Below are 12,803 nucleotides of genomic sequence, written 5' to 3'. Positions count from 1 at the left end.
CACTCTTTCTCTCGGCACTTGCAATGAACACAGCTGAACACATAGCAATTTTGCAGTATTTTTTTCTTCAGATTTTTGTATGATGTGTCTCCTTCCTTTACATAACAGATCCTTTTGATTTTGTGGGGGCTTCCTGCGTTAAAATACCTTTTTTCACAAGCACGCTTTAGGCTGAAGTATGAAAATGGGAGTTTTTTGTGGGTTAAACTTCTGCTGTATCAAATTTCCATTTGTCTCTTTTTTTTTTTCCATAAGGGGGAGCTGTCAGTAGCAGGTTTTGTGACACTAACTTCTCTCTAGACACATTTTACAAAACAAAGCGTAGAATAAGAAAGTGATTTTTAGTGTAAGTGGTAATATCCAAAAATTTATCTCTGTTCTTTCTGTCAGAGTTGCAATTATAACAGTTGTAAAAGTGCTTGAAAGAGAAATAGGCAGCTGCTAATTACAAAGCCCTGGTTAAGATCTCATATCTCATCTCTCAGGGGAGAAGGACAGTCAAAGAATAACAACTATTTGTGAACAGAGGCTGAAGGAGTCTCACTTGTGTAGGTCAGTGAAACAAAACTTGAGAGAGACAGATTTTTTTTTTTTCCTAAAAATGGTACAGAATAAACAACAAACAGAAAGAACTGCTTAACTTGAAGGAGAGCACAAGACCAAATGAACGGTTCTCAGGAATGCACTTGGGCTGAGAATTAGGAGGTGGTCTCGTTAGAGTAATGGCATTTCTCAAGCAGCCTCTGAGTGCAGGTGTTGGAGACAAAACACCTACTTGGTTTTGAGGGGAGTGGGTCAGTATTGCTGCATGTGTTGGCCTGGGATCACAAGCGAATGTGCACAGGACCTTGGGAGGTTCTGATTAGCTGGGTCTGTGTGCTCAGCGTAACTTTCCTGCGCAGGGCTGTGAGCTATGAGCCCTGGGATAAAGTATCTGCCTCTTGAAGCAAGGGTGTTAATCCCTTTTACTTTTCCTCAGGGGTGGTAAAGATCAAGCACAAGAAACGCGTTGTTACCCCTTCCGAATCACCCCGTACTTGGTCCATGTGTGTACCTCTGTGCATGTGGATGCAGAATCCTGCTGCTTAGCTTTGGCTGAGAAAATTCACTCTGGGTATGAAGGTAAGTCAGGAGACTCCAGTCCAAACCCAGGCCAACAGGAGAATGCAGTCTGTGAGAGTCTGCTTCCTTGGTTTAGAACTTGTGCTGGATTAGTCTCACTCCTGTAACTTCCAGGAGTGCACATGCATGCAAATCCAGAGCATCTGTGCTGCCCTTGCAAGGCCCCAAAGCATTTGACCTCTTCTCACTCTTTTTGGTTTTGAGAGAAGTCCGTAGCACCTAAAAATTTGTAATGTTTGGACGAGTTACTGGTCAGAACGCAGCAAACAGTTTAAAAGTTCAGGACCAATAACTCTCTATCATAAGCAAAAGTAATTGATAGGTTTTCTTAGTGCATATTTTGTTTCAGTAAATATTTCTTTTTCCATTAGCTCCTCGAATTCCTATGGATAAAAGAATCTTCACCACCACTCACACCCCTGGATGTGTTTTTCTCGACATAGATGACAGGTGAGGTTTGAATCTTAAGACCTGAAGTGTGTCTGGAGAGGTAGCAAAAAATCCTTTGGGGATGCAGCTGGAGACCCAAGTGAAGTAGTTGAACTGTGCAGTTGGCTCTCGTTATTTAAACAGCGTAGTCTTGTGCTAGTCCACTCATGGAGAAGCATCTAGAACTCCATGGACAAAACGGCCTTTTAATGTGGAAATCTGTTAGGTCTCCAGGCACAGGGGTGTTTGTCATTGACATTTACATGTCTGCATTGCGCTGGAGGACCATTAGATGGGCTGGGAAATGTTCCGTAGCCTTAGTTTATACCCCCACAGGTCGAGCCTGGGGACTTCACTGACAAGCAAAGGATTAAGGACGTAAGTACTCAAACCTATGTTCTAATCGGTGGTGGTGTGTTTGGGTTTCAGAGCAGTGCCTTTGCTGGGTTACTTACCTCAGGATTTAATTGGAACATCCATACTGATGTATTTGCACCCTGAAGATCGTCCTTTGATGATTGCTGTTCACCGGAAGAGTACGTACAGTTGCTTTAAGAGGAGTTTCTACTGGTTTGAATGTTATTTCAGTATCACATTGCTTGACATGTGACTGATCTTCAGTCTGGATGAAAATAAATGAATTTATTAAAGCCACGAACTTGAGATCAAAGCAAATTCAGACCCAGAGTTTTAAAGGACCCCAGGAGTGTTTGTGCTTGCATGCTGTGTCGTAATGTAAACTAAATCTCATTTCTTGATTTTTTTTCAGTCCTGAAATTTGCTGGGCAACCCCCTTTTGAACATTTACCTATTAGGTTTTGTACTCAAAATGGGGATTATGTCATACTGGATACCAGCTGGTCCAGTTTTGTGAACCCTTGGAGCAGGAAAGTAGTGTTCATCATCGGCCGACACAAAGTCCGGACGTAAGTCAGTTGTAGAATTACCTGTTAAAGTGCTTTTCATAGAATACTCGACAAATCAAAACAGTCTCAGTACTGAACGAGAGACATCATGTTGCTCCTGCAGTCTGTGTCGGCTGCCTTAGCATCTGTCAGCCCGTTCCTTCAGGTCAGCATTAGTCTTGTTTATTAAGTATGAAAATAAGTAAATTACTTGGAAGAAAAAGGCAAAGCCACCTTTTTTATTTTAGCATATGTTTTCGCACATAGTTCAGGTCCAAGTACTGCGATAAGGGCCAGTCTAAATCAAAGTATCACTTTTAGAGAAGCTGAGTAAAAGCTAAAAAGCAACGTAAAAAAGATCACTAGTAAATAATGAGTCGACATTCCTTCATTATTGGCTCACAAAAACCCCACCATTAACTGACAGACATGTAGCCAAAATCACTTCATGGCTTGTTTTCTTCTGGAACATTCTCTGGATACAAAATTTTATTTACCAATTATTTGCATTTTAAAAACGCAATTATCATTGAATGTGTAAGTTAATTTTTCAGATCTTTCTCCTTAGTTTCCAAGAGATTTGGAAATATGACTGTCTGCCTTCCTCTTACCTGGTTTCTTTTCTAGGGATGAGGTGTAAATTTGTTTTCCGAGTAAACGAGGCAGAGGGCTAGACACTTGTCAGCCTGAGCTTGTGCTGTTATGCTGGTGTACTGACCCCCCCAGGGGCTTCACACGCAGCACTGCGCTCCCTAGCAGAGCTGCTGGAGGAATAGATGTCACCCCTTTGTTTTGCATCAGTGAACCGTCAAAATAAGTTAATGATAATTTAAAAAAGAATCTGCTCTGCCTCTGTTTGTAACTAGCTTTTCTTCATCCAATTAAAGCTAATGGTGAAATGTTGTTGGCTCTTTCCAGAAGCCCTCTGAATGAAGATGTCTTTGCTGCAAGAAGTAAAGTAGTGAGCAGTGTTGAGAATGAGATAAGAGAATTGCAAGGACAAATTTACAAACTGCTTCTGCAGGTAAAGAAGGTGAAATAGTTTCAAAACACTGGCTGGTCTATTCTGGATTGATATTGTGTTTGACATATTTGCTAGGACTCTTATGTTGAAAGATAATTATGCATCCTGAAAGAGCTTTAAGCATGGTAGAGAGTCTTCCCCCAGCAACTGGTAGAGCCCAGAGCAATACTGACTTTTCTCTTATTTTCGTTGTTTACTTGAAGTTTTGTGTTGCAAAGTACATTGTTCTCTTTTTGTTCTCCAAGAGGATGATTTTTTTTTAATTACCACTTTTTCCCCTCATACAGCCTGTTCACAGCAGCGTTTCCAGTGGTTATGGAAGCCTTGGAAGCAATGGCTCTTATGAGCACTATATCAGCATAGCATCTTCGAGTGACTCCAATGGGAATTGTGCAGAGGAAATACAAGAACCAGTAAGTCCGTAGAAGTGTCGCCGCCTGCAGAGTAGTAAAAATGAAAACTTTTACTATGTAAAACCGCACTACTCGTTGTGAGTGTTACTGAAGTGAGAAGACACAGCTATGTTTAAGCTAAATATACTTAAATTGGTCAGTTACGGAATGCTGGGTTTTGTTTTTTGCTCTTTATTTTGCTTACTAAAATGAGCAGATAACTACTATGGTAGTTCACTAAATTAAATTGATGACTTGCTTAAGATCAGCCCTCTCAAAGGAACAAATAAATAATGGAAATAAAAAGCAGAAGAACCACGCAACCAGAAAGAGGATTGGTGCATGTGGAGGCGTTTCTGTTTGTATGGGATTTTCTGATTTAAGAAGGGCACTAGAGGTAGGTGCAGAACTGCTGTAGAAGAGAGGGGGAGCAGTGCTGTCCTAAAAAAACCACTGCAATTACCCAATTTCCTTGTGAGGCTCCAGGGTAAGTCATCAGCTTATTCCCCCTCTGAAGGCTTGCATCAGCATTAAAACATTCAAATGCTGAGGCTGTTTGAGCTTTATCATAGATAATTTAATTAACCATGATAATTAGGTACACTGAATTTACAAATTCCAGTAGGTACCAGGCTTAGGCTGACATCTACTCCCTTTCAGTTTGGAGAATACCAGAGTCTAAGCCCATCTTAACGGTCCCCTATGGCCTGATTTTATGCATTTTATTCTGACTTCACATTTTCACGTGTCTCAAGATGACATTGCAACAAGTTTGTGCAGATGTCAACCGAATAAAGAATCTGGGACAGCAGCTGTATATTGCATCGAGGAGCAAGCCACAGAACGGAAACGAGCAGGCTGTGAGCTCAGAAACGCTAGGAGGTAAGTTCCTGCAATTACGGTCCTTTTTGGTGCCCTGGACTCCTGTAGGTCTGAGTTCGGCTGGCTGGTGTTATGCTGAAGAACTGCAGACAGCATTTTAGCATGGGTTAAATGTGGGAAGTGTTTTGGTTTTTAAACAAACGAACCAAAACAAAACCCAAAACTCAACCCAAATAAAACCTCAGCAGATGCAGTAGCTTGGTAACTGCTCCCTGACCTGTGGAGGAACATATCTGTCTCTTTCTAGGTTAATAGACTTTTACTTTTTTTTATTTTTTACGTTTTCTAGTGAAATTGCAGACTTGCTTGTAGCAAGTGTATGTCTGCTATGGAAGCTTCCCTTAGTTACTTCACTCTCGGAAACAATCCATGGGTTGGAAAACACTGTCCCACTTCCCACTGAAGCAGTGGTCTAGTTGCTGAGTGCTTCATATTGTGCTAATGCACATTATTTGCAGTTGGTACCTAGCACAACTGTACAGAGAAAGCTGGATGCTTCCTCAAATATCACAGGAACCTGTATTAAACCACTGTGCACTGCGATGCTCTCTACGGAAGGTTTAATGAACTCCTAGTCTTGTTGGTAAGAGAACAGCGCTGCGAATGCGGCTGCTACTCTGACCAGTGTATCTGTGCTACGTTCCATAACAGGCTGGATTCCCCTTCTCCCTCCCCTGCCTCAAAACATGTGAATTGAGATGAAAATGCAGAATAACTTAGTAATGAGAGCTCTGTTGTCATGGACCGTATATCCCTGTGTAACGTATATATGCTTGCAAATGTATAAATATATGGGCCCGTCTTGGGGCGTAATGTTTTGATGCCTTCGATAGGAGCCTTTGGGGGTTTCTTCTTTTCTAGGGGAGAGAAACACTGCTTCCTGTTTTATTCAGACAATGAGAAGCGACAGCCCAGAAGAACCAGGCAATGCGTTTTATGATGATTCAAAGAAGACTCCGCGTGTTCCTTCCTATCAGCAGATCAATTGTGTTGATAATATCATCAGGTAATAAACTGTGCAGTGATTTTAACGATAAAAATTTAAGACTAAGTGGCAGAAGGTAAATACCCAAGCAGTCTACATTGGTCTAAACTGTCTGGGGTTTGAGTTGTGAGGTTGGATTGGGATTGTTGCGAAGTTTTCTGCCTCTCTGGGCAATCCATCCCAATGCTCAGTCAATCTGAATTACACAGTAATGAAGAATTTAGAGTCCGACGTTCTGGTTGCAGCGACTGACATTTGACTGCTGCTAGTTTCACCACTGGTGCAGCAGGCGTGTAAGAGAATTTTGATGGGCATAATATGTCATATCTTCTCAATAAGCTCTTTGAGAACATCCATATAAAACAGAAATTGGTAAAATTTATAAAACATCAGAGTGTTTTAACCCAGTGAATAATGTCTTTTTTTTTTCTTCTTTTTTTCTTTCTTTTTTAATGAGTAATTGATTTTCTTTAAAATACTCCTTCAAAAGCAGATATGTGTCCAGAGCTTCCTGCAGTAAATTTAGAGTACTAGGTAACAACCCATGGATCTCCAGTTTGGATTGTTCAAATATTTGTGCCTCCAAATGGAAAAAAAGCGCAAAGCAGGGAGAGCTTCCTGTGATACGCTTTTATTTCAGATATCTAGAGAGCTGCAGTATTCCAGCATTGAAAAGGAAATGCAAATCTTCTGCAAATACTTCATCGTCATCTTCAGAAGATGATAAGCAAGTCCAGCAAAGTCAGCAGTAAGTGGAAGCACTGGAAGGTAACACAAAGTACACTGACAGTCATAACAGAACCCCAGCAACCGCTGTGTTTATGTGCCACTGTTAAATGCTCCAAGATTTGTGTCCACGTTTTAAATCGTTATCATACTAACAGCACAGCTATTTTGGTTGTGTGGTAATATTTGCTACTTTGTCTAGATCTCACATTTAAGCATAAGCTACAATATTAAGCCTTTTAATTAGAATGCATCAGAAGAACTATTAATTGTTGTTGCTGATGAACCTTCTGTGACCTCATTTTGTGCCACGTTTAGTATGTGCTGACATTACACTGGCATATCAATGTTACATTTATTTGTAGATAAGACTGTCTTGTTTAATAGTCTGCATGGTTACTGGTTGTTTCTGAATCAGTCAGGCTTGATGAATTGGAAACAGTGCTTGGAATGAAATTCCTTGTAGAAACTTTGTCGTTTACAAATGCAGATAACACTATGCTTTCAGCAGTTAACCTCCAAACTCCAGTATCTGCTGACCAGGAAGAGATGCTGAAAGACCAGACAGCTGCAGGCTTGGTGGGAGCTCCTCTGGCAGACCTGACCCTGTCCAACAAGGCTCCCAGCGTGGTGTCTGTCACCAGCCAGTGCAGTTACAGCAGCACTATAGTGCATGTCCCACACCCTGAATCAGGTAAACAGGGACTAGACTCGCTAATTTTTAAATTTACACAGACTGAAGTACCCCATAAGAAAGTTTTGTCTGTTTGAGATACGTTCTCATGAATATGAACTCTGAAATATAATGAAGGTTCTTCTAGGGACACTGTGAAGAAAACTCGAGCCTGGAAATTTTAACAGTATTTTAATAAAACGTAGTTTTAACAGAGTGCACTATTTCCTTTCCCCTTTAACTTAATCAGATATACCTCAAACACAATAATGTGCTTTTAGCTGTTGAGCATTAAAATAAAAATTACTAATGGGTCAGTGTTACTTTAATGCAGAAAGAAGCATAAAAATGAGTATTTGCTGCTATAGTATTAACAAAATATGAAGAAAGTAGTGCCTCTGTAACTTCAAAGTGAATTTGAAGTTTTCCAGACCATGTAAAGTAATTGCTCAGTTGATGTTTGTGTATTTGAGTGTAAAGGGTGTTTTCTCCCCCTGCCTCTGCAGCCTGTATCTGCTCGGTGGCTCGGATGAGATTGTTTTCTGTGTAACCCTCTGGGTGTTGTGGGAGTTGACATCAGAAGCAGATGCAAAGAGTGATTTATTTTCTTCCCTCTTCAAAGAAGTGACTACAATGGAGGATACTCCTGTTGGAAGTGAACAAATTGAGCTGCCTTCTGTGAATGCTCAGAGTCTCACTGTGGTGCCTGAGGACTTAAAGCCAGTTGGGCTAACAAAAGAGACCTTGTCAGCCCACACTCAAAAGGAGGAGCAGAACTACGTTGACAAGTTCCGCCAGAGGATCTTGCTCTCTCCATTTAGGACTTACCTTCAACAGGGGAGCAGAACTAACAACAGACATTCCTGTGGCCAAGGTAGGCAGCAGCTTTGAGAAGTAAGGACTTACTAGGTGACTTACAAAGACTAACCTAGCAGTGGGGTCTGATTCTCCTTTGTGTGATTTAGTGATAGGACACTTACTGTGGCTGCAAACAGAGTATATCCTTTGCTAGGGCTCGGCAACAGCACTACGCGCACACAAAGTCTGCTGCATCTTGGCTGTTGCTGTCTTAGACTTTTCACAAACCAGGTAATTATTGCAAGAAACCCTGCAAATTCCAAGCAGTTTATTGCCTTGAAGGAATGTAGAAGATATGATGGGATAAGCCAAAATGATTGGTAAGAAAACTGATGACCTGAATAAAAATATTGTAGATGTCAGCAAATCCATCTCTGTAGCGTATGGAAGAATTATCCAGAGGAAAGTCATCTTTCTGAATAAGCCACACTCACTTATCAGGATGTTTTCCTCCTTTTTTTCTTTGTTTTTCTTTTTCCCTAGGTCTGTCATTTCAGTAAACGTGTCTATTTTTCTTCTTCCTTAGGAGATACCCCTTCAAAGCAGATGAGCCCAGCTAGCTGTAAAAAAGGCAAACATGGAAAACTGAAGCACCAGAAACCTCAGAGACAGTCCTCAGATAGCCACTCTTCTAGTAAAAATAGAAATAGTCTTTCATGTGAGAAGAAAACAGTTCAGAAACAGTCATTCTCTCCCTCAGAAGTGTCCTACCTGAGCTCCTCCAGTATGAATGTCCTTTCTCCTATGGAATCCCCTGTCTGTTCGGGTCCTCTCTCTGGTTTTCCAGCCTCCTCTGTAGGAGAGGAGCATGCCCTTCACTCGTTAAAACCTGAGTCCTTGTCATCATCACAACTGTGCTGTGGAGCACAGTCATGCCCAGCACTTAATCCCCCAAACATAGGCACATTTATGGCTGTATTTTTTCAGGGTTTCCCCATGTATGCTCAGATGCCTCACTATGTCTTTCTTCCTAGCCCTCAGTATGTTTGTCCCCCTTCATATCCATGCACTACACTGCCCCCAGCCCCACTTCCTTGTGCTCGATCGCAAATAGCACCGCACTCTGTGGATCAGCCCTTCCCAGCCTCTTCTGCCACATCCATGAAGGACCAGCCAGAGGGCCAGCAGCAACAGGCCCTGCTGCTGAGCAGCTCACGGAGCAGCTCCCCGCTTCAGCTGAATTTGCTTCAGGAAGAGCTGCCAAAACCTATGGAGCTTTCCATTAGTACCGATGTTAAAGCACATGCAGAAGCTAAACGTGTAAGTAGCATGAATTTTTAACGTAGAGGAGAAACTCACTGTCATGATGTTCAGTCCCCAGAATCGGTGATGATGATCTGTGTTTCAAGGTCACCAGATGTTGTTAGCTGCTGTTTTCAGTGGCTGTGCTGTGTGGACTGCAGGGCACAGAGAGCATAGGAGGTGTAAAAAGCTGTTTATACTTGCGCCCGTGGGAACTCGTAACAGTACAGTGTTGGCACTTAGCAAATGACAGAAGTGTGAGATCTTCTGGTCTAGGCTGCCACAAGCTGCTTTTGCTCAGCATTTTAGCAGCAGCCTTTTCAGTTAAAGTGTTGGCCAGAAGTTTGGGTTTGGGGCTTATATGCATGTGGAAATTGGTTAGTGCTGCGCAATTCACATCCTTTTTTAGCCAGTCCCACAGTCTCTGTGGAGAACCAAAACAAAGGGAAGATACGCTTCTAATTACTCCCTCTGTCTCCCAGGGATGCAGCTAATGAACGAAGAACAGGGATCCGTGTGGGTCGGTTTCCATACATGGGCATAGAAAAGGCCTCTCCAACTTCCGCGGTAAACTCAGAGGCAGAAATCTGAGCTCTGCAGGCAAGGAAAAAAATGTTGGCTCCTGAATCCAGATTGGGCTGGAAAGGCTGGATCAGCTGAAACTGCAGGGTAGGGTCCTGAAAGGGGAGTTGCTGTACCTGTAGCTGCCGAAGCGGTGAGCTTCACAAGGTGAATCAGGGGACGACTCTCATTTTCCCTGTAGTGCACCATTGCTTGATGTGTGTGGCTGCGCCAGGCCATCTAAGAGGACGTGAAGGGAGCGGAAACCTGCTCTCTTGTCAGCAAAAAATACTGACTTAATGCAACAGTACGATGTTTTGACACAGTGGGGAAGGATCTGCAGCAGAAACCAGTAAACTAGAGTCGAGATGCTTCTTGATTTCACCCGTGAAGAGTGTTATCCTGAGCTCTGGACCGCCATTTATTTTCAGAGCCAGAAACTCCAAACCTAGAGAATTGATGTGAGAACTTAGTCAACATGTGACAAATTCAGTAAATGCATGAACTTCCTTTCTCAAACTTAAATGTAACTTCCATGGATGTGTGTGTTTTGATTTTCGTCTCCAGGACAACAATTCGGAAGACAGTGGTAACAGTGCTAGCCATTGTGCTTCTAATGAATTTATTGACCGCTCGCTATATGAGGACTCCCAGTCGGGTACAGGGTCAGCAGCATCAGCTTTATCTGGTTCTTTAGGCTCTTCCTGCAATGAGACATCTGGTTGTGGCACAGGTAGGGAAGCTGGAGACCTGGATGTTTGGTGCTAGATGGCTGGCTGACATGGGGTAATTCTTGACAAGACATGGGAATGGAAATCCTAGTAAGAGGAGCTGTAGTCTTCACTTTTCATCAGCTTTCAGTGTTTGAAGCCAAGTTTGAGTCACTGTAGTTGGAAATGGGAATCCAAGAAGCTATTCCTTTACCTTGTAAGTCACTTCCATTTTGCTCATTATTGCTTTTCTCTGCGTTAGATACTAGCTTACATCTTGTGTGTAAAGGTAAATCTGCCTAGAGCTGGACCTGTTCAAACAGAAAAGCTGAGCCAGTTAATGTTGAGATGAGTGAGTAGAGCTTTGGAGACCTTGAGTAACTTAATAGAATGCTCTTTATCTTTGAATTCTCAATAGCAGTAATGGCTACAGCAGCTATCTGGGAGTACCTGTCTCCATATTACAGAACTAGCTTGCAGGAATACACTGGTGATTTTTACCTTTTGTGCTGAATTACTAGGAGCTCTCAGGTATCTGCATTCATTTTTTTTCATGGTAATTCTCAGCAGGTAGTGGGAAAAGCAGCAAGTATTTTGCCAGTAATGATTCTTCTGAAGCTTCTAAAGAAGAGAAGAATCGGGAAGCAGAGGAAAAAGGGACAGCTCATAAATCCAAACATGAGTCAGCCTGGGTGATGATGGATCACACACCTGAGCAAGTTCTAATGACTTACCAAATGCCAAACAGGTTGGAAAACATCAACTATTTCTGACATGTTGTTTGGAATTGTGCGTAGAACTGTAGAATTAAAAATGAGACGGTGTAAACAGTGCACGTACCAATGAAACTCCAAGAAGGCGTGTTAATTTATTGTTCGTGCATTTTAAGCCCTGGTTACTTTTGTCTATTTTTTCCCCGTTTTCCCTGTCAGTTAAAATATGGTAACGTGTAACCTTTTTGCTGAAGTGTTAAGAGGATTGTCCTTATTTTCCTTGGTTACTGTCCTGTCATTTGAATGCATAAAGGAGGAAAAATACTTACATGTTATTTGCAAGTTTCTTGCAATTAGCTTATATATAATTTGTAATGAGATTCCACATTAAAAAAAAACCCAACTCAAAACAATAAAACAAAACCCCCCCATACCAAATACCCCAAAATCCAGTTAGACCAGTGTTGAAAGAAGCCTTACAAAGCAAGTAAGGTTTAACAAGGTGAGGTTACGTTCCAGCTGCTGGTGCTGTCTAGATATCATCCCTAGATACTGGTGAAGAGCCTCTCCCGGGGGGGTTGTAGTCAGTGCTTGCCTTGCTTCGTTCAGAGCAGCTGCGTTCACAGGTGTTTGTTACCTGCAGAAGTAAAGAGGAAGTTTTAAAGGAGGACCTGGAGAAGCTGACAGTCATGCGAAAGCAGCAGCCTTGGTTCACGGAAGGGCAAAAGAAGGAGCTGGCGGAGGTGCATACATGGATCCGGACCCAGACTGTCCCACTGCAAATCAGCACCCAGGTAAGGAGTTGTGAAAGGAATCGGCAGCGTATTCCTGCCGTGGCTAGCCAGAGGCAGTGCCTTTTCTAACCGCTGCGGTCTTACAGTGCTGGGGTCACCTGCTTCTGCAAATAAGAGATCTGTCTAATTTCTGCTTTTGGAGCGATTTCAGCCCACTGGTGAGGAGTTTCAAGAGATTGTAACAAGATTGTGCTATCACAATTTGACTCTTTGAAATATAGTCATAAAAAGAAGAATTCAAATTATTATGTTCTTGTTCCTTTTTAAAGGGCTGTGTTACATGTGACATCAGGGGAGTGAGCTGTGAGACTGCAGTGGCTGATGGCAGTGCGGAGAAGAAAGGAAAATCGCCTCCACTCCTGTAAGGCTGAAGACATCAGCACTTGCGTCAGTAAAACTGCTTGGTGTAATACCCGTTTTCTTTTCCTCTGGCTTTGCTACGCACTAGCAGTGAATCCACCTGGCTGTCTCTTCCCAACGTTAGCAGCTGCACATGTGAAACTAAATCTTCCTCCATTACCCCTCCGCTCCTGGCATGACTTTGAAGACAATCTTCCACTGGGAGACTGTTTCCCTTCCTGACCTTACAGACTTGACGCAGAATGGATTATGTTTCTAACTTTTGATTGCTCATGATGAGCAAAATACAAAGGCGTTTTGGGTTTTGTCTGTCTGTCTGAACTTGGCAAGTCTGGAAAGACACAGTGGTTAGGAATCTGCAGTGATGAACCTGACAGATCAGAGCATCTTTGCTCTCCAAGTAAGGTAGATGTGTTGAAACCAGCAC

General features: G+C 42.3%; 1 protein-coding gene across 1 annotated transcript in view; it reads left to right on the top strand.

Moving 5' to 3' along the window:
• PER3 (period circadian clock 3) overlaps nucleotides 1-12,381 on the top strand; it is a 16,211-nt gene extending 3,830 nt beyond the window's left edge. The window contains 16 exon segments of the mRNA XM_010145358.1: nucleotides 980-1,122; nucleotides 1,494-1,572; nucleotides 1,981-2,087; nucleotides 2,321-2,477; nucleotides 3,375-3,480; nucleotides 3,768-3,893; nucleotides 4,628-4,754; nucleotides 5,616-5,760; nucleotides 6,380-6,507; nucleotides 6,956-7,159; nucleotides 7,761-8,012; nucleotides 8,523-9,256; nucleotides 10,367-10,532; nucleotides 11,080-11,257; nucleotides 11,866-12,016; nucleotides 12,286-12,381. Coding sequence (XP_010143660.1) covers nucleotides 980-1,122; nucleotides 1,494-1,572; nucleotides 1,981-2,087; nucleotides 2,321-2,477; nucleotides 3,375-3,480; nucleotides 3,768-3,893; nucleotides 4,628-4,754; nucleotides 5,616-5,760; nucleotides 6,380-6,507; nucleotides 6,956-7,159; nucleotides 7,761-8,012; nucleotides 8,523-9,256; nucleotides 10,367-10,532; nucleotides 11,080-11,257; nucleotides 11,866-12,016; nucleotides 12,286-12,381 — 2,899 coding nt within the window.
• The last annotated feature ends 422 nt before the right edge of the window (nucleotides 12,382-12,803 follow it).

The sequence above is a fragment of the Buceros rhinoceros genome, unplaced genomic scaffold (assembly GCF_000710305.1).
Source record: "Buceros rhinoceros silvestris isolate BGI_N320 unplaced genomic scaffold, ASM71030v1 scaffold12121, whole genome shotgun sequence".
NCBI classification, from domain to species: domain Eukaryota; kingdom Metazoa; phylum Chordata; class Aves; order Bucerotiformes; family Bucerotidae; genus Buceros; species Buceros rhinoceros.
The sequence above is the reverse complement of the archived record's forward strand: the minus strand, read 5'-3'. Positions and strand labels throughout refer to the sequence as shown.